Here is a 20,555-nt window from a genome sequence, read left to right on the forward strand (position 1 = left end):
TCGATGGTCCTTGCCGACTATCCATTAGACGACTTTCTGAACGTTCCAACCGGATGTTTGGAACGTTCAAAAAGTCGTCTAATGGATAGGCCCCTTTAGGGTTTTGATTCTGCCATTGTTTTTGCTATTGATATTCCTCTTTGATTGTGAATGTGTTTATTGTAACTGCCTTTCTTCATACAATAAAACTACAAAATGTTTTAAAGTAAAAAATAAAAGTAGACATTTTAACTTGAATCTGTGATCTGATCATAATCTGGTAGATGCCCTGGTGTAAGGTTGGTCTTACATGGGCACCCGCTAAGCTGTATTTGTTCATACTGCCATATAGAAATGAATGGGTTCTGCCTAGAGGTTCTCACAGCGAGGACACTTCCTGTGAGCTTTATTTAGGGCTAGCTGAGAAACCGCTCAAGCAAAAAAAATGCTTCACATAAGTATTTATGTAATTTCTCCTGCACCCGTCACACGAGCAATTAAACAGCTGCTGAAAAACTACTGGATGCTATGTGGAAGATCCAGGCAGCTTTATTCTCTCGAAGCGGGAACGTGGCACTTAAATGCCGTCCTTAGTGGTTTTACTGCTGCATGAAAAAAAGTCCTTGGGGGCGATTCAATTCTCCAAAACCTGCAGCTACAAGGTTTGGCGTCTTTTGAGGAATTGAACATTAGCTGCTGGAAGGACGTGTCCGTGGCAAAGACAGCGAGTGAATGGAGATGATACATTTATAAGTGGAAATTTAACTGCATAAAACACATAAATCAAGACAGCGCCAATTCAATCGCCTTGTGCTTGATGACATTTAGACCTTGTTGACATTTTGTACCACATCCCTTAAACAGTGCATATAGTATTTTTATAGCCGTTTAAATTACACTTATCTTATTTTTTAAAGACACAAATATTATGAAAATGAAGAGTTATGCCATTCCGAATGGTTGTTATATATGATTAGGGAGGTACTAGAGTTAAAGCCCATTGTGGTCTATCACTGTGTTCTAATGCCAGGAGATATAAGGAAAGATAACCTTCACATTCTAAATTAAAAACTATAATAGCACTACAAGTGTTGGCCAAGAGTGGTATTAATAACTATCCAAAAAATATAACAACATTTATTAACTTCCAATTTTATGTTCAGTTAATTTAACCATGGATCCATCTGTATGGTAAGCTATCCAAAGCCACAATGTCATTGGATATCATTTAGTCTCACATTCTAAATTCTACTTTCTATATGTAAATGTGCATATTCTACATGTTCTCTTTTTCTAACAATGCAGTTTCAAAATAGATTTGGCACCATGCGTTCATGAAGCGCTTTAAAGAAGCCATTTGCAACTGAAAATTCAACATTATAGTCCCATTAATCTGCCATATTTCTGTAACTGTGGCTCTCTCGCTGTTAAGAAGATTATTCAGTCTGCGAGTGAATGAAGCCATTTCCTTGGGGAGAAAGGAAATGAACAGAAAGTTTATACAAAACGTTTGAAAAGTGTGAGCCTCAAGACCTAAGAGAGACTTGTTATATCAGAGTTTAGATAGATCACATAGTATATTAAAGAAAGCCTTGAAGATATTCCCATTAAATCTACAAGTAAGAAAGCCTCAGCGGCAAGGCTATACACTTTTATCCGTGCTAGAGGCCACTTTTGGTTCACAAACTGTTTTTTTTTTACCTTCATTTTTTTAGTACATGTGAACTACAGAAAATACCAGGCTTCTTGGACAGACTATGTATGGAGGGAATGATGATCAGTCCCCCCTGCAGCAGTTGATCTCTGCAGAATGTATTTCCTTTTTCAAATGCCGGATAATGTAGCGGGGCGGCCAGATCACATGTGATATCAGCTGAAGCCTAGCTGGTTGCAGTCACATGCCATAGGATAGCGCCATACAGTTTAGTGGTTAAATGGAATGTGTGACATACAAAAGAAACAAACAAAAAAAAAACCACTTCACATCAATGATGGGACTAGTGAGAAAGAATAAGCATATGTTATAAAATTACCCGAAGAGCCTGTTAAAAAGAAGAAAAAAAAACATACAGCGTGAACAATATCCCTGTAGGGGTAAGGCTAATGAGGGGGTTCCAACTTTACAGCACACATACTTGTAGTATTTTATCTCACACACACACACATGGTGAGAGCGACAGCGCGCGCGCTCTCTCGCGAGCTAGCTCTCTCTCTCTCGCGCGCATTGCGAGAGTGAGAGTGCGAGAGAGAGAGATTGCGAGAGAGAGAGAGAGAGAGAGGGTGTGAGAGAGGACCTCATTCAGAGGCGGTCGTTAGTTGCAAGCGGTCGCTCTGAATCAGGTCGGCCGCTTGCATCCTGAACGACCGCCTCCTTGTCGATCGCTAAGCTGTGGGTTAACACCAGCAGCTAGCGACCGACATGGGTGATGGTCGCGATGGTCTTGACCATCGCGACCATCGGGGCTTACGACCAGACCCTAAGGTTGGGTCTGGGCACTCGTAAGCCCCAGGGAGCTTCCTGCTCTAATCGAGCAGGAAGCTGCCCACTGACATCAGCAATGATGTCAGTGGGGCCGCCCCCAAACGGCAAGCGTCCGCCCCCAAACGACGGGAACGCCTCCGTTTTGGGCAGGCACGCCCCCTGCCCGCCTCCCGAACGGGGCGAGCTTTCACTCACCATCGACAGCTCGCCCCGTCTGCTGCGAGACCCCTAGCAACGGAGCGTCCGTCACTAGCCGGGTCTCGCGCATGCGCACAACGGAGCCGGCTCCGTCGTGCGCATGCCCAGTGGGGCAACATCGAGTCGGTTGCGAGCGCTCAGCGCCTGCGACCGACTCTGAATGACCCCCAGAGTGTGTGAGAGAGAGAGAGTGTGTGAGAGAAAGTGTGTGTGAGAGAGGTAGCACACATAAGGTCTGTTACATGCTGTGCAATCATCCATAGAAAATTCTGTAACAGTCACCCAGTCTTGCATACAGCAGGAGTAGGGGAACGCGTGGTTCTCCAGCTGCTGTGGAACCATCACAGCATATCCTGCAACAGGTTTTTTTTTGTTGCATGCTAAAACCATGGCAGGGCATGTTGGGATGTGTAGTTCATCAGCAGCTAGAGTGCACCTGTTGTTTACCCTGCATTAGAGGGAAGGATCAGCTCTAGCATTTTTAACCCCTTGCCTGACATGGCTGCATGAGATGGTCACATGAGATGCGACCACACCAAGCTGGGCTTTCCCTGACACGGTTGCATCTGATGCGATGTTTTATACAGTTAAAAAAAAAAAGCTTGTGGTGTAGATATACTGTACAATCATACAGTGTTTTTTAGTTTTTTTTACTGTATATACTGTAAATATTGCCCAAAAATGTCTAAAAAATATAGGGGATTCCAGGGAGAACAACCCACTAAAGTATTATTGGACAGTAAGAGAAATCTGAGAAGTTGAAAAATCCCTTTAAATATATCCGCCATGCTCTTTTCACACGTCTGCAGCAGGCTGCAATGTTAGTAGATAGGTGCTTCTCTGATTAAACAGGCAAATAGTGACTGACAGCTTGGAAGACTTGCTCTTTAGAAACACACTGCATAAATTGGTGGATTCAAAATGTGATAGGCACTCAAAGGACTGCAATCTCATCTTTTTAACATGACCATTAGAACCTTGTCCCCAAAGACGTGGCAGGGGAAATTGCGGGAAGGTGATACGTTACTATATGCCTGAATGCAGCTAAACTGGGATTTTATATTTTAAGATTTATATTTGAATCATTTCAATTTGGAATTTACTTGCCCTTTAAGATAAATAGTTAAGTCAGATTATCATCAATTTATACAGTGAGCCAAGGTGTCAGGAAGGAATAAAGACTGGACTGTGTATTGAAAATCTGCAGGCTCAGGAGACTGCTCAGCTGCTACACCAAAACTCCCAGCATGCTCTGTTCTGGGACCAAAATACAGGTCAATAAGAGAAAACACTACCGATTGCCATGTTACCCAGATGGTCTATTACATAATAAAAAAATGGTACCATACATTGTCAGTGCCACTGGCCCCCACCATTACTAATTTACACTATTTATGTTTTGTCTTGTGGAGCTTAGCAGCCTCAATTCGGCAGAAAGCATGAATTGCTATTAGAGAATAGTTTAATGATTTCTATGTATTCCCGTGAGTGCATTTACTCAGATTGCACAGTCTATTGTGTCTTGTACGGATGGAATGGCTGCTATAATCAATAAGAAGCCTCAATCTGTTTATAGATGCAGAGTTCAACATTCTCAAAATGCAGAGCAATGCAGAAAGTGCTTCCATGGTCCACTGGTCTTCAGCCATTAAACTCTGTACAAAAGTATTTCTGTATTACTAGTGCATCACCATACCGTAGAAAGCGATCAGTCCTTACCAAACCGTGGTTTCCACCTGACTGTCGTTTAGCTGCCGATTGTCCAACTGTGCAAATAGTGGGAAGAGAACCTGGATGCCCCCGATTGAATGGATTGCGCTGTGTATTGAGTGCGTTACGATAGCTTTTACATCCTAAGATCAATGAGAAGATCAGGTGAAGAAGAGTTCACACATATTACACACTGCTTCCCCCTACATGAACAAGTGCAACTGAATTTAAGAAAAAAACTGATATCATAGAAACTAGTTATTCTTCCAGTACTTTTGGGGTAAGGGTATAGAGAACTGTAAAGGTCATAATGACTGTAATTATTATTACAAATATTGCTTAATGTCAAAGATTTTATATATTGGATGAACCTGTAAAATGTTGCGGTCTATTAAACTGTATCCCTTTATATACGAATGGCAACATTTGTGGCATTTATGTGGTGTTATTCTTCACACACATCGGAAGACAGCGAGGGGAAGGGGTTGGAAGGGAAACAGCGAGGGGACGGAGGTGGACAAGAGAAAGCAAGGGGACAGGGGTGAAAGACAGCAAGGGTAAGGGGGTGGAAGGGAGACAGAGAGGGGAAGGGGATGGACAAGAGAAAGCAAGGGGACGGGGGTGAAAAAGACAGCGAGGGGAAGGGGGTGGACGGGAGACAACGAGGGGAAGGGAGTGGACGGGAGACAACGAGGGGAAGGGGGTGGTCAGGAGACAGCGAGGGGAAGGGGGTGGTCAGGAGACAGCGAGGGGAAGGGGGTGGAAGGGAGACAGCGAGGGGAAGGGGGTGGAAGGGAGACAGCGAGGGGACGGAGGTGGATGAGAGAAAGCAAGGTGACGAGGGTGAAAAAGACAGCGAGGGGAAGGCGGTGAAAAAGACAGCGAGGGGAAGGGGGTGGACGGGAGACAACGAGGGGAAGGGAGTGGACGGGAGACAACGAGGGGAAGGGGGTGGTCAGGAGACAGCGAGGGGAAGGGGGTGGAAGGGAGACAGCTAGGGGACGGAGGTGGATGAGAGAAAGCAAGGTGACGAGGGTGAAAAAGACAGCGAGGGGAAGGCGGTGAAAAAGACAGCGAGGGGAAGGGGGTGGACGGGAGACAACGAGGGGAAGGGAGTGGACGGGAGACAACGAGGGGAAGGGGGTGGTCAGGAGACAGCGAGGGGAAGGGGGTGGAAGGGAGACAGCGAGGGGAAGGGGGTGGAAGGGAGACAGCGAGGGGAAGGGGGTGGAAGGGAGACAGCGAGGGGACGGAGGTGGATGAGAGAAAGCAAGGTGACGGGGGTGAAAAAGACAGCGAGGGGAAGGCGGTGAAAATGACAGCGAGGGAAAGGGGGTGGACGGGAGACAGCGAGGGGAAGGGAGTGGACGGGAGACAACATGGGGAAGGGAGTGGTGGGGAGACAGCGAGGGGAAGGGGGTGGTCAGGAGAGAGCGAGGGGAAGGGGGTGGAAGGGAGACAGCGAGGGGGTGGACCGGAGAGAGCGAGGGGAAGGGGGTGGACCGGAGAGAGCGAGGGGAAGGGGGTGGACCGGAGAGAGCGAGGGGAAGGGGGTGGACCGGAGAGAGCGAGGGGAAGGGGGTGGACGGGAGAGAGCGAGGGGAAGGGGATGGACGGGAGACAGCGAGGGGAAGGAGATGGACGGGAGACAGCGAGGGGAAGGGGATGGACGGGAGACAGCGAGGGGAAGGGGATGGACGGGAGACAGCGAGGGGAAGGGGATGGACGGGAGACAGCGAGGGGAAGGGGATGGACGGGAGACAGCAAGGGGGAGGATAGGAGAGTGAGGGGAAAGAGATGGATGAGAGACAGCAAGGAATAGAGACAGCGAGCAGAGAGAGACAGCAGAAGCACGCATCCATGCATAACAGCTTAAGTCAAATGGAGAGTGATAGTGGAGAGGGACATTAAGATTGTGGGCATCGGAGTGTGGGGGTGAAGAGAGCTCTCTATTACTTTTATGCATCAAGATTACTTTTTAATATTTTCTGACTAAATAAAATATTATATACATATGTTTTTTTTATAAAACTTCTATTCCATAATCCCCTTTTACCAGAGATACATAGGCAGAGGCAGAATTATAATTTTCTGACAGTTTCCTCAAATGTTATTTCTCCTTGTACAGAAAGGTAAGCTGCAATATAAATCAGTCTCTGGCAGAAGCTATTTTGAGAAAGTGATGTTCTGGGTCGGTAAGCAACAGATGTGCCTTCTTTATGACTGGCCTTTCTCTAAAAATCATCATATGCATGGCTGCCTGGTCTGCTGTTTGGCAACACAAGACATCTGAACCATTCTTATAAGCCCTGTGCCCTCCTGGTTCTCAGTATTCACACCCAAAGCCCCACCATGCAGCTCCCACACGTTCGCATATATCAAGATGTTCAAAAGCCATCAATATAGGGGATGTAGTTATATGCGGCCGCCGATCACAATCCCAACGCCGGCTAAGGAGTTATGACAGGCGTCAAGATACCGACGTCTGTCAATATACTGTAATTGCGTAGTTTGGGTCTATTATTACTATTACTTGGCTTACAGCATTAGGGCAAACTTTACTAAGCGGCGGTTTGACGGCGGATTCTATTCTATTCTAAACCCCGGCAGTTTGGTGGCGGGTTCTATTCTGTTCTAAACCCCGGGGCTTCGGTGGCGGTTTTGCAGCAGTTTCTAAATGACAGCCCTGTTCTATTCTATTCTAAAATGTGTTTTGACTGTGGTTTGGCGGCGGTTTTGCTATCTGCAGATTTACTAAGGCCAAAACCACTGCAAAACTGCCATCAAAACACATTTTAGAATAGAATAGAACAGGGCTGTCATTTAGAAACCGCTGCAAAACCACCACCAAACCCCCGGGGTTTAGAACAGAATAGAACCCGCCACCAAACTGCCGGGGTTTAGAATAGAATAGAACCAGCCGTCAAACCGCCGCTTAGTAAATTTTGCCCATAGAGTCATAAAGTAATGAGGTATTGCACTGTAATTTACATACTATTAATGATAACAGTTGTAAACATTGATTTAAAGTTAAACTGTATATCACTAGGAGCTACAAGCATCATATATTTTTGTCCTTCACGCTTAGAAAAATACATCCAATAAATGTAAGGGTATGCGACATATGATATTTGCAGTAGCCAAGTCCAGTAATGACCTACCTGTAGCATTAATGCATGGGGTGAATGCACAAATATAGAAGGATTTTCCTTTGGTGACGATTCAAGGCAGAGCTGGGCGTCCGTGGCCTTTGCGTTGTAAGTAAATGCTATACTGCTGGCTAGTTTCCCATCATACAGAACCTGCTTGTGATGTTCAGCCAGGTGAATATCACTCTCAGATTTAAATTTGAATGTACTCTGCAAAGAGAAAGCAACAGATTGGATACGATGACATTATACAATGCAAATGAAAAAATACAAATGGATTATACCAATGTTAACATTTAAAACCCAACTCATAAGTACAATAATCGTAAATATATACCGTGAAGTGCTGCAAGCACCACTGGGGGCATTGTTTTATTATAAGTCAGCATAGTACCTTCATATATTCAAACAGTTCCAGTGCTAAACACACTGGGATGATGTCCACTATTTATTTATTACCAGTTATGTATATAGTGCACACATATTCCGCAGCACTTTACAGAGAATATTTGTCCATTCATATCAGTCCCTGCCCCAGTGGAGCTTACACTCTATATTCCCTACCACATGCTCACACACTTAAACCGGAGTACCCGGAGGAAACCCACGCAAGCACAGAGAAAATATACAAACTCCACACAGTTAGGGCCGTAGTGGGATTCAACAAGCACAGCGTTTTCCTGATATAATGAAACTGAGCGCCTGACTGGTAAACACAGGGAAGGAATGGAAGTGGGAAGAGGGGGGTGGGGGGGGGAAAGAAGGGTGAGGGAAGAGGCCAGGATCTCCTTTGGCTGATGTAGATTTCCTGGCTTCATTTCCTGAACTGCGATGGCCAGCCTGCTTGACCCCATGGTCACTCAGCCGGCCGAGTATCACGGCCAAGGATCCCTCTGCAAGCGCCTCTCTCCCTCTCCTCTGATGATCCCCTCATCAAGCCTCCCTCTCCCTCTCCTCTGATGATCCCCTCATCAAGCCTCCCTCTCCCTCTCCTCTGATGATCCCCTCATCAAGCCTCACTCTCCTCTGATGATCCCCTCATCAAGCCTCCCTCTCCCACTCCTCTGATGATTCCCAAACAAGTACATTGTTTGGGAAACATCCTAGACCAGTGTTGGCTAACCTTGACACTCCAGCTGTTGTGGAACTATATATCCCAGCATGCCCTGCCACAGTTTTAGCATGCCCTAATAGCAAAACTGTAGCAGTGCATGCTGGGTTATGTAGTTCCATAACAGCTGGAGTGTCAAGGTTAGCCAACACTGTCCTAGACTTTGCTCTTTGACTCTCTCCCCAGATCATGTCCCTCTCCTAATCCTGCAGTTTCTACCTCATAACATCTCAAATATTCAGCCTTTTCTCACCCTGGATGTTACTAAAAACTGAAGCTCTCACCATCTCTTTTTTGACTAATGTAATATATTCCTGTCTGGCTTTCCCATCTCCTGCCTCTCAGCCCTCTTCAATTCTTAACTCTGATGTCTGCCTCATTATTCTGTCTCGTTGCTCTCTCCCGCTGCCAGTCACTTCACTGGCTCCCTGTCCCACTCAGAATTTCGTCTACAGTTCTCTCATCTACTTAACAAAGCCCTCAACCCATCTGCTACTCTCTACAGTTGCCGCCTTATTTCCACCACCTCCACCCCTCCTCTCTGATTATTCTCCAAGGCTCCAAGGCTGAAGAAGAGTATAGGGTGCCAAGAAACCTTGCACTGGCCCTGGCTGTGGGGAGGGTGGGTTAGGTTTAGGGGGAGGGTTAGGATGTTTACCTGCAGGTGTCGGTATCCTAACCCTGTCGGGATTCTGACTGCCGGGATCCTGAGCGCCAGCATCCCATACTAATGATCCCATTTCAATGTATATATCTGTTTTTTTATTTATTTATAACAACTTCATAATGGGGGTAAGGTGCAATCAGGGAGATTACGAGACTCTTCATGGATCCAGGGAGATTACTACTATTTCAGGGAGTCTCCCTGACAATCAAGGAGAGTTGGTAAGCATGCTGTAAAGTGATTTTGCGGCTTACTGTTGCTCAGGTAGGACTGTGAACATTTATAGACCAATTTTTTCGAGCACAACAATATGGCCAAATGTGAAACAAGCTGAATATTTTGAGGAACCGTTTTGAAAATCTTTTTTGACGTCTACTTCATAAGAAATGACGTTCATAATCCAACTTGTTTTCTGCAGCCAAGGTGTGCAAAGCAAAATACTCTTGTTGCATCCGTAAAAGCTGGAATAGCAAACAAAGAACAAAGATACTAATAAACTGCACATTTGTAACACTAATTCCCTTAGGATTCAGTCTGACACTTCTGTTTATACAGTCAGATGAACAAAAGAATTTTCTGAAGACTGTTTACACATGCATAATCACCAGCATTAACAAATACCATTGGCTTTAATGGAAAGGGCTTAGAGGAGTGTGCATCGCATGGCTCATTAACTTGGTACTCAGGACATTCCCCCCAGCTAATAGCTGGAATGAAATCTATTAAACACAATGACATACTACTTTCACTATAAATCCAGAAAGGAGTTTTTAAACTTCTCTTTTGCATCAAAAATTTTATATTTAATTGTACCCATAAAAAAAAAATCCACGAAGGATTTGCCAGGGATGATTGGCATGGCTGCCGTGAAACAGTTTGCCGTCAAACTGTCCAAGCATGAACGGATAAGAGAGTTCCATAAAGCAAACTGTCACTTCTATTTGACATGGTTCTTTAAAATGTTGCAGACAGATGACAGCTACATGAAGACAACCAGCAAGACAATGAAAGTGTTTAAAACATGAGTTCATTGACTTGCAATGTGCTTGTCATCAGCGTACATAAAGGACAATTTATCTGTACATTATCTTACCAAATAGATTTTACCATTATTTTAATTTTAAAAAATTCCAGAAAGACACCAGAAACATTTTAATGGTTTTGGATTACACATTAATGTTCTTTTAGGTCTGCTTTTGAGATACAAGAATAAAGTGAAATAAATTGTAGACATTATACATCAGTGGCAAACGCAGGATTTCCAGAGGGGGGTTTCCAAATGCGTAATTTTACAGTGAGTGCGGCTCGTCAATGAGGAGGGCAGAATTAGTACTTAACCAGCTTTAATATGCATCATACATAGTGTATTGTGTGTATTAATTCCAGCATATACAGGACCAGCGATCACAGTAAGCCATTAAATGCGTCAGTAGGGCCATCCTGCCTGAGTTGAACGTATTTATTTAGATGTGGGCGCCATTCCAGACTACTGGAGCAAGTCCGGGAAGCCTGGAGGAGCAGCAGAAGAACCTAGCACTGCCCTGGACATACTGTATATGTACATATTGGGCTCTATAGCAGCACATCTCTAACAGTGCAGATCTTCTAGTTGGTGCACAGGTTATTTACTACTGGCTGATACATGTTAAAAGATCCACAGGTGGTGCTAATTATTTCATTTGTGATACTGAGAAGAACATGCAGCACTAGTAACAATCTATTATATTACTATTTCTATTGTGGTCATGGCGTGGGCTGGGGAGGGGGGTTTCCAGGCAGACTGAAACCACTTCTGTGTTTGCCTATGTACATTTTACATAGATGAAGGAAACAGATATGTCATGAAAATCATATTGGTCGTTCAGTAATGAATTCTGCAGGTTTTTATTAGAGTTTGACCACAAGGAGCTTCGTCCCAGTGGGATATTTTTCCTTTACTACAGTCAGTTAGACGGCTTAATACTACAAAGAGCACCCTTGCTGGTGATCACTGGCAATATGTGTAGATCAATGCAGGGAGTGGCAATCAGCATGACGCACAAATCTTTGGAAACTAAGGATAACCCCAACTCCCAAGCATTCTGGATAAAATCTCTCATCGGTGCAGGAGCAGGGCGCTTCTATGCCATGTGCAGGCCCTGAACATGTGACATCATGACATCACAGTGAGGGGTGGGGCAGCAGGCACCAGGAAGTACAGCACTGCCTGGTCCAGGCAGCCTTACAGGCTGCAGGGTGCGTTACTGGAGCATCCAAAGGACTCTCCAGGCAGCTCTGCAGCAGAGTTACAGGCTGCAGGGTCCCAATCTAGGCAGATAGAACACACTCTATTGATTAAACCTTAGATATTCTATGACATGGTGGTGAATACACCATCACACTTCAACAAAGGTGCAGTGATATGTCATACAAAGGCTGAACGGTACTCTATCACCAAGTTCCATATATGAAGCTTTCACTTATTGCACTGCGTTGTGATTGAAGTAAAAAAGTAGAAACAAATGCATAAAATGGCAGCAAATAGATGCAGAGAGAGGGGGTGGGGTAAACGGCTCATAAGAGGAGGCTCAAGGCAGAACTAATCGCTCCTTCTACTTGGAGTAGTAAAACTAAGACGCGGCTCTAATGAAGCACTTTGAAACGTTACTTTTCCAGGCCATGATCTCTGAGCAGTTGGTAATAACTATCATTAGTTTAAACATTTCTTTTCTTTTCTCTTGGGCTGAGAGCCAGCTATATTTAGATGGAAATAAACTTTGCCAAGTGAACCAAGAACGTCATATCTAATCATGTTAAAGCTTTCGTTCCAATGGTTTTGCTGGCAGATACATTTGGTTTGTACTTCCAGCCAACCAAGTGCATTTAATGAGTTGTGTAGTTGCTACAGGGTTTGATATGCATTGATCTGAAGAGTTAGGGGCATGAAATGCCCCAATTTGATTCACAACTCAGGTATTGCTCCCAGTGCATCATTTCAGGATATCCCATCATCTAAATAACAGACAGCATTTAATGTATGCATTCCCATTACGGCATTAGGATAGATCCGCAGCAACATTATCATAGATGTTACACCTGTAAAAGGCACAGAAGCCCCTTGGATTCTCTGGCTGCGATACAGTCTGAGCTACGCCCCCACCCCACGTCCTTTTTGTCGTGGGCATCCTGGAAGTGTATTATTAAAGCTACACCACTCTATAACCATTTATAATACATTGAAATATGACCGTTAATATGTAAAAGTATTTTATTAGTTTTTTTTAATTAGCTATTTGTCCTCATTACAAATGAATATCAGTTACTAAATAGGCAACTAAAAACAATTACAGTTACTACAACCTAAAAACATATTTGTATATTGAACAGCCTCAGGTGGCATAGGAGAAGGGGTGTATAGCATTACTTACACAGACTAATACATGATTATACGCATTACTGTTGTGTACACTTTATTAAACCAATTAACAACCTAGAAACAACCAATTTAGACTTTTTCCGTCAACAAAATTTGCTGAAGCTGCTGACAGGTCAGAGGAGGTCGCGTGGTGGCAGCCGGGCGCACACAGAGGACCACAGATGCCGTGTCTTCTGAACATAGGGGATCTGCATTACAGGTAACTGCTATATACGCACTGCTAGAGAGTGTATTAAATAAATAAATCAGACCTTGGAAAGGTGCTATATTTGCAGGCACATTCAGGGAGTCGCATTGGCAGGCTTAAAGAGTGCAAATATCACATTGACATTGGAAGCCGTCATTTGTGAACTCAACCGAAGTCTATGAGATTGAAAACGTCACCAGTAACATCGCTACGGGATGAAGCTCTTATTGTCTCCTCTTAGTGATGTGACAGTGAGAACTCTCTTGAGTTCCGTAATGGATGAGGTACATGTGTAAGAATTTAAACAGTTTCAATTTTGCCATCCCTTTTGTCTCTTCTTACTATTGTAGCAACAAGTCTCTGCAACCTTATATACAGCGCCTTGCGAAAGTATTCACCCCCCTTGGCTTTTTACCTTTTTTGTTACAATACAAACTGTAATTTATTTATTTTTTTATCTAAATTTTATGTGATGGATCTGCACAAAATAGTCTAATTTGGTGAAGTGAAATGAGAAAAATATATATAAAAATTAATCTTTAGAAATAAAATTCTGAAAATTGGCATATGCATATGTAATCACCCCCTTTGCTATGAAGCCCCTCAAGAGTTCTGGTGCAACCAATTACCTTCAGAAGTGAAATTAAGTCCACCTGTGTGAAATCTAAGTGTCACATGATCTGTCAGTATAAACACACCTTTTCTGAAAGGCCCCAGAGGCTGCAACACCACTAAGCAAGAGGCATCACACCATGAAGACCAAGGAGCTATCCAAACAAGTCAGGGACAAAAGTTGTTGAGAAGTACGATTCTGGGTTGGGTTATAAAAAAATATCCAAATCTTTGATGATCCCCTGGAGCACCATCAAATCCATCATCATCAAATGGAAAGAACATGGTACCACAACAAACCTGCCAAGAGAGGGCTGCCCACCAAAACTCACAGAGAGGCAGTACATAGACCAAAGGTAACCCTGAAGGAGCTGCAGAGATCCACAGCAGAGACTGGTGTATCTGTAAATGCGACCACAATAAGCTGTATAATCCATAGAGCTGGGCTTTATGAAAGAGTGGCCAGAAAAAAGCCATTACTTAAAAATAAGAAGACACGATTTGAGTTTGACAAAAGGCATGTGGGCAACTCCCCAAATGTATGGAGGAAGGTGCTCTGGTCAGATGAGACTAAAATTTAACTTTTCGGCCACCAAGGAAAACACTGTCTGGCGCAAACCCAACACCCCAAGAACACCATCCCCACATTGAAACATGGTGGTGGCAGCATCATGCTGTGGGGATGTTTTTCAGCAGCAGGGACTGGGAAACTGATTAGAGTCGAGGGAAAGATGGATGGTGCTAAATACAGGGATATTCTTGAGCAAAACCTGTTTCAGTGTGCCTGTGATTTGAGACTGGGATGAAGGTTCACCTTCCAGCAGGACAATGACTCGAAGCATACTGCTAAAGCAACACTCGAGTGGTTTAAGAGGAAACATCTAAATGTGTTGGAATGGCCTAGTCAAATACCAGATCTCAATCCAATTGAGAATCTGTTGTCAGACTTGAAGATTGCTGTTCACAAGCAAAAACCATCCACCATGAATGAGCTGGAGCTGGGATTTTTGCTCATTCCTCCCTTGAGGAATGGGCAAAAATCCCAGGGGCAAGATGTGGCAAGCTCATAGAGACTTATCCAAAGCGACTTGCAGCTGTAATTTCCGCAAAAGGTGGCTCGACAAAGTACTGACTTTAGGGGGGTGAATAGTTATGCATGCTGAAGTTTTCTGTTATGTTGTCCTAAATGTTGTTTGATTAACAATATAAAAAAAAAAACACAACTTCACAGTTGTAGGCATGTTCTGTGAATGAAATGATGCACAGCTTCAAACAATCCATTTTAATTCCAGGTGGTGAGGCAACAAAACATGAAAAATGCAAAGGGGGGTGAATACTTTTGCAAGACACTGTATACTCACTCTAATTCATTGAAGATTTTGAAGAGTACTGTCCAACGATAACATTAGATATATAAAATGACAGCCCTACTCACCATATATAAGGATGTATATTTTACAGGATATTTAAGTTCTGTTCACATCTCTGCTTATTATCAATTTAGTAGTCCAAATAATTTAATAAGTAGCAAGACATTAAATATGGAAGTACAGAAAAAAAACGAGCCTCAGAAATGTAGTCATAAATTTTTGACTCAAATGGCTAGAATTCTAAGTGGTGACAAGCCTCAGTGGTTTTGACCAAGAAATATTAAAAGGTAATAAAATTACATGCATAACACACCATAGTCAAATGGACAAAGTTTTAGCTAAAGGACAGAAGGCTGAGTTTTGTAGTAAATGGTGTAAACTCATATAAAGAGCCATCTCAGATAGATTAATACAAATCTTGAAAAATGTAGGGAAAACATTGCTGGATTAAAGTGTAGAATGTTAAATAGAATACATAAAAATATAAAATTATAAGAGTGACACAGTAATCTGAAGCAGAATACAGAACGAGGGATAATGATTTGAAGCAGAATACAGCAAGAGAAACAACCTGAAGCAGAATACAACACAAGGGACACAATCTAAATCAGAATACAGCACGCGGTACACAATCTACCGGTAAATCAGAATACAGCGCGCGGGACACAGTAATCTAAAGCAGAATGTAGCGCGCGGGACACAGTAATCTGAAGCAGAATGTAGCGCGTGGGACACAGTAATCTGAAGTAGAATACAGCGCGCGGGACACAGTAATCTGAAGCAGAATGTAGCGCGCGGGACACAGTAATCTGAAGCAGAATACAGCGCGCGGGACACAGTAATCTGAAGCAGAATACAGCACAAGGGACACAGTAAACTGAAGCAGAATACAGCACAAGGGACACAGTAATCTGAAGCAGAATACAGCACAAGGGACACAGTAATCTGAAGCAGAATACAGCACAAGGGACACAGTAATCTGAAGCGGAATACAGCACAAGGGACACAGTAATCTGAAGCAGAATACAGCACAAGGGACACAGTAAACTGAAGCAGAATACAGCACAAGGGACACAGTAATCTGAAGCAGAATACAGCACAAGAGACACAGTAATCTGAAGCAGAATACAGCACAAGGGACACAGTAATCTGAAGCAGAATACAGCACAAGGGACACAGTAAACTGAAGCAGAATACAGCACAAGGGACACAGTAATCTGAAGCAGAATACAGCACAAGAGACACAGTAATCTGAAGCAGAATACAGCACAAGGGACACAGTAAACTGAAGCAGAATACAGCACAAGGGACACAGTAATCTGAAGCAGAATACAGCACAAGGGACACAGTAATCTGAAGCAGAATGTAGCGCGCGGGACACAGTAATCTGAACCAGAATACAGCACAAGGGACACAGTAATCTGAAGCAGAATACAGCACAAGGGACACAGTAATCTGAAGCAGAATACAGCACAAGGGACACAGTAATCTGAAGCAGAATACAGCGCGCGGGACACAGTAATCTGAAGCAGAATGTAGCGCGCGGGACACAATAATCTGAAGCAGAATACAGCACAAGGGACATAGCAATCTGAAGCAGAATACAGCACAAGGGACACAGTAATCTGAAGCAGAATACAGCACAAGGGACACAGTAAACTGAAGCAGAATACAGCACAAGGGACACAGTAAACTGAAGCAGAATACAGCACAAGGGACACAGTAAACTGAAGCAGAATACAGCACAAGGGACACAGTAATCTGAAGCAGAATACAGCACAAGGGACACAGTAATCTGAAGCAGAATACAGCACAAGGGACACAGTAAACTGAAGCAGAATATAGCACAAGGGACACAGTAATCTGAAGCAGAATATAGCACAAGGGACACAGTAATCTGAAGCAGAATATAGCACAAGGGACACAGTAAACTGAAGCAGAATACAGCACAAGGGACACAGTAAACTGAAGCAGAATATAACACAAGGGACAGTAACCTGAAGCAGAATACAGAATGAATTGCCTTTGGGGCTAAGGTTTCAGATGCTATGAAGGTGAGACAAGCAGCGGTAAAAGCCAGTAGGATATTTGGGAGTATAGGCAGAGGGAGGTTATATGATCACTTGTAAAACCTCATATTGAGAACTGTGTACTGTTCTGGAGCACTTTTCTCCAATAAGACATTTATGCAATGGAGACAATTCAGAAAAGGGATAGTAACATGGTGCATGGGCTGCATAACAAACTGTAGGGTCTATTTACTAAGCAGTGTTAGGAGACAGAGTGAAAAGTGATAAGGTACCAGCCAATCAGCTCCCAACTGTCATCTCACAGGCTGTGTTTGAAAAATGACAGTTGGGAGCTGATTGGCTGGCACCTTATCACTTTGTCTCCTAGCACTGCTTAGTAAATAGACCAGTTAGAGAGAAAGGACAGCAGGAATAGGGTGGAAACATTTAAATACGTTAAAAGTATTAATAGAAAAGGAACTTCGCGTAAAGAGATTCTTTGAAACCTGAGAGCAATATATCTATTCGCAACCCAATGATATAAAAAACCTCATACTCACAACCCACGAAATGGCCACAATCTCAATTAGCTTCTGATGACCACAGACTCCAATTGTGAAATACGACATATGACTCATGTCTTCATACTATCATACACCATAGATACTCCCTTGTCCCGGGTCCGCCGCATCCCTCTACCCTACTTTCCTTTCTCCCCCCTCCTCGCACCCTACTGGCTATTTCTCCAATACCCGCCCCTCCCCTAATCTCTCATCTTTCCTGTTTTTCCTTCTTCTCTCACAAAGTTTTCTTATCTTCAAATAAGACACAATTAGCTAACTCTTTAATCTAATTCCTCTCTTCAATGATGAATCTGTGTTTTTGTTATGTTTATCAACGAAAATGACAAAATTGGTGACACCATGAGGAACCTGCATCACACCATGGACTTTTCTTCTCGCTTGTTTGATGATATGTTGACAAAGTAAAACAAAAGAAACTCAAACTCAATTCTATTATTGTATACTGGTGTATTGGATATATTGTGATGTTTTGTATCTTATAACCCCTCATGATTGTAATTTTTCTGTCTCTCAATAAAAAATATTGTTATAAAAAAAAAAGAAGTATTAATAGATTACCTTCCAATAGTATTTTCCTTTGGATTGTATCATCTATAATGATAGTATAATTGGATGCATTGTCAGCAATGTTTAACGGAAACCTACGGCAGTCACTTCATTAGTTCATGGTATATGTAATATATAATGTGGGGGAGATTCAATTAGGCAAAAAGTTCCTAAGTGCATCTGCGCACATTGCAGGTAATTATGGGATGGCTTCACGGCTAATTGAATATCTCCCTGAAGAGGCATTCTGGTGTGCCCATTCCTACATCTTCTGTTCCACTTGGCGCGATTGTCGCCAGGTCCCGTAAGACTATCGCCAGAAAATGCATTTTAGTCGCAATTGGATGTGACAAATTGCTTCACAGGAGCGCACTGATTAAATTGATGTGTTGTATACCTGTGTGCATCTGAGTCTGTATACGAAGCACTACGGTACTTGGCATGTAAAACCGATGCATTGTACCACTTCGTACACAGACTCAGTCACACACAGTTATACAAGTGCCACATATCAAATTAATAAGTGTAGTTTAGTGAACTGGTTTCTTGCATCAGACTGTGACCAAGATGCATTTTCCAGTAAAAAAGATATCTTACGCAAGCAGAGACGCAGGGGACCTGAAGCGCAAAGAAGGGCTGATTGGTGCAACTGCTGAATAGTGTATGAGGGCACATCTGTAGGAGTTCAGTGGCATAAATTCATCCCAGACGCAAGTTATAATTAGGTGCCCCCCCCCCCCTAAAAAGAAGGGAAAATAAATATGGGGCATATCTATCTATACGCACAAAAACACTAGTATAGAATATGTGAATTTGTTTCTATTAGACCTATTTACTAAATTTGCAGGATATCCCCCAAAAACATCCTTTATCTGGTGTATACAGCTATGCGTAATGTCACAGATAAGATAGTGACCTGTATAGTGCAATTAGCATGAGGCTCGGAGTCCTCCTGATGGAGGCGAAAGCCACCTTATGTGGGTGGGGAGCCCTCCTGGTACCTCAGATAGAGGGGAAAACTACCTGATGTGGGGGCTTTGAGGACTGAGTTTGAGTCAAGATACTGCAAGACTGCCACTGTGATGGAACATATTTACAGCCCTAAGTGGGGTGAATATATTATGGGCCATGGAGTAGGTGCCCCTTCAGTACTGGCGCCCGGCAGCAGGCGCCTCCACTGTCTCCCATAGTCCTGCCTGCCTGGACTGACAGGATGTTGGACGATGTTACAGATGCGGAATACATAACGGCCAATAATCTAGTACATGCTTCTCAACACTGTCACATTGCTCACGCTGGTGATGTTAATAGCTGTAGATTCTAGGTTACGTTGTCAGGCAGAGGGTACCGATTATTAACATGATGACTCACTATGAGGTTTTAGCATCTTTAGTTAAGAGCCCAGACAACCTCATGACTTAATCGCACAATGAGACGTCAGTCATGTTTATAAATCCCCTGATTCTTGATTACGGCTGCAAAATGATGCAAGACACTGTAGTATACTGAAGTGTAAATATTATGTTACATCAGTACTTTATATAGGAATGTGTCATGTTATGCTTCTCCTTCTATATAAAAGAAACTCTCTCACTCCAACTGTATACAATCACATTTATTTTGTTTCCTAAAAGTATTTGGTGACTGTTTACATCTTTTTTTTGTTTTTGCTCCAGTCTTGTTATACAAATATTAATGTCCTTTTTTATAAGGCGCTGTACAATGAGGGGATCATGATGCAATCAAATTACATACAAGGACATGAAAGATGGGCCTACCGAAATGAGTTTACAATCTTAGAGCCATGGAGAACACATACAATTTAAGCTATTGAAATAAGCACTGTAGCTAGTGGGGGTGAAAGTGCATGTGGCTATTGTAAGACAGAAGCATTATCAGCTGCCAATTATATAGGAACCATTAGGAACTGGCATTGCTGTGCAGGTATCGGTGAGGAATCACTGATGGCATCAGGGGAAGCCACGGAAATAGGAGACATGAAACATAAACCAGTCACTTTAGAAATCTTAAAATAGTAATCTAATGTCAACTATAACTGTCCTTAACTATCTACATTAAATTAACATCCTTTCTGGAGAAGGCTTTGTGCTGCGCTGGAACTTTTCTGGTTATAGGCCAGCTAGAAGTAGATGTGTGTACCTTGACAGCTACTCCGTTCTAGGTATACGTCAAAAGTGTCTGTCACCTGCCACCTTGTCCCAACCACTCTGCACTGCCACAGTGTCCCCTGCTCTCTAGCCAGCCACCCTGTCCCCTCCTCTCTGGCCTGCCAAACAGTCCCCTCTCCTCTCACCTGTTACACCTCCACTCTGCCCTGACACCTTGTCCCATCCACTCTACCCTGCCACCTTGTCCTCTCTACTCTCTATCCTACCACCGTGTCCCCTTTCCTCTCTCACCTGTAGCACCTCGTTTGCCCTACCACCTTCTCTTGTCCATAGTCTTCCACCTTTTCCCCTCCTCTCTGCTCTGCCACCTTGTCCCCTCTCACCTGTAACCCCTCCACACTGCCACGCCA

General features: G+C 43.4%; 1 protein-coding gene across 11 annotated transcripts in view; it reads right to left on the minus strand.

Annotated features, from left to right (window-relative positions):
- NBEA (neurobeachin) overlaps positions 1-20,555 on the minus strand; it is a 634,796-nt gene that overhangs the window by 430,774 nt on the left and 183,467 nt on the right. For all 11 annotated transcript variants that reach the window (XM_088460223.1, XM_088460224.1, XM_088460216.1 and 8 more), the window contains exons 9-10: positions 7,531-7,728; positions 4,379-4,512 (exon numbers count right to left, since the gene is read on the minus strand). In XM_088460223.1, coding sequence (XP_088316349.1) covers positions 4,379-4,512; positions 7,531-7,728 — 332 coding nt within the window. The remainder of the gene's footprint in view (positions 1-4,378; positions 4,513-7,530; positions 7,729-20,555) is intronic.

This window comes from Taudactylus pleione, unplaced genomic scaffold, assembly GCF_031769625.1.
Source record: "Taudactylus pleione unplaced genomic scaffold, aTauple2 ptg000043l, whole genome shotgun sequence".
Taxonomy (NCBI): Eukaryota; Metazoa; Chordata; class Amphibia; order Anura; family Myobatrachidae; genus Taudactylus; species Taudactylus pleione.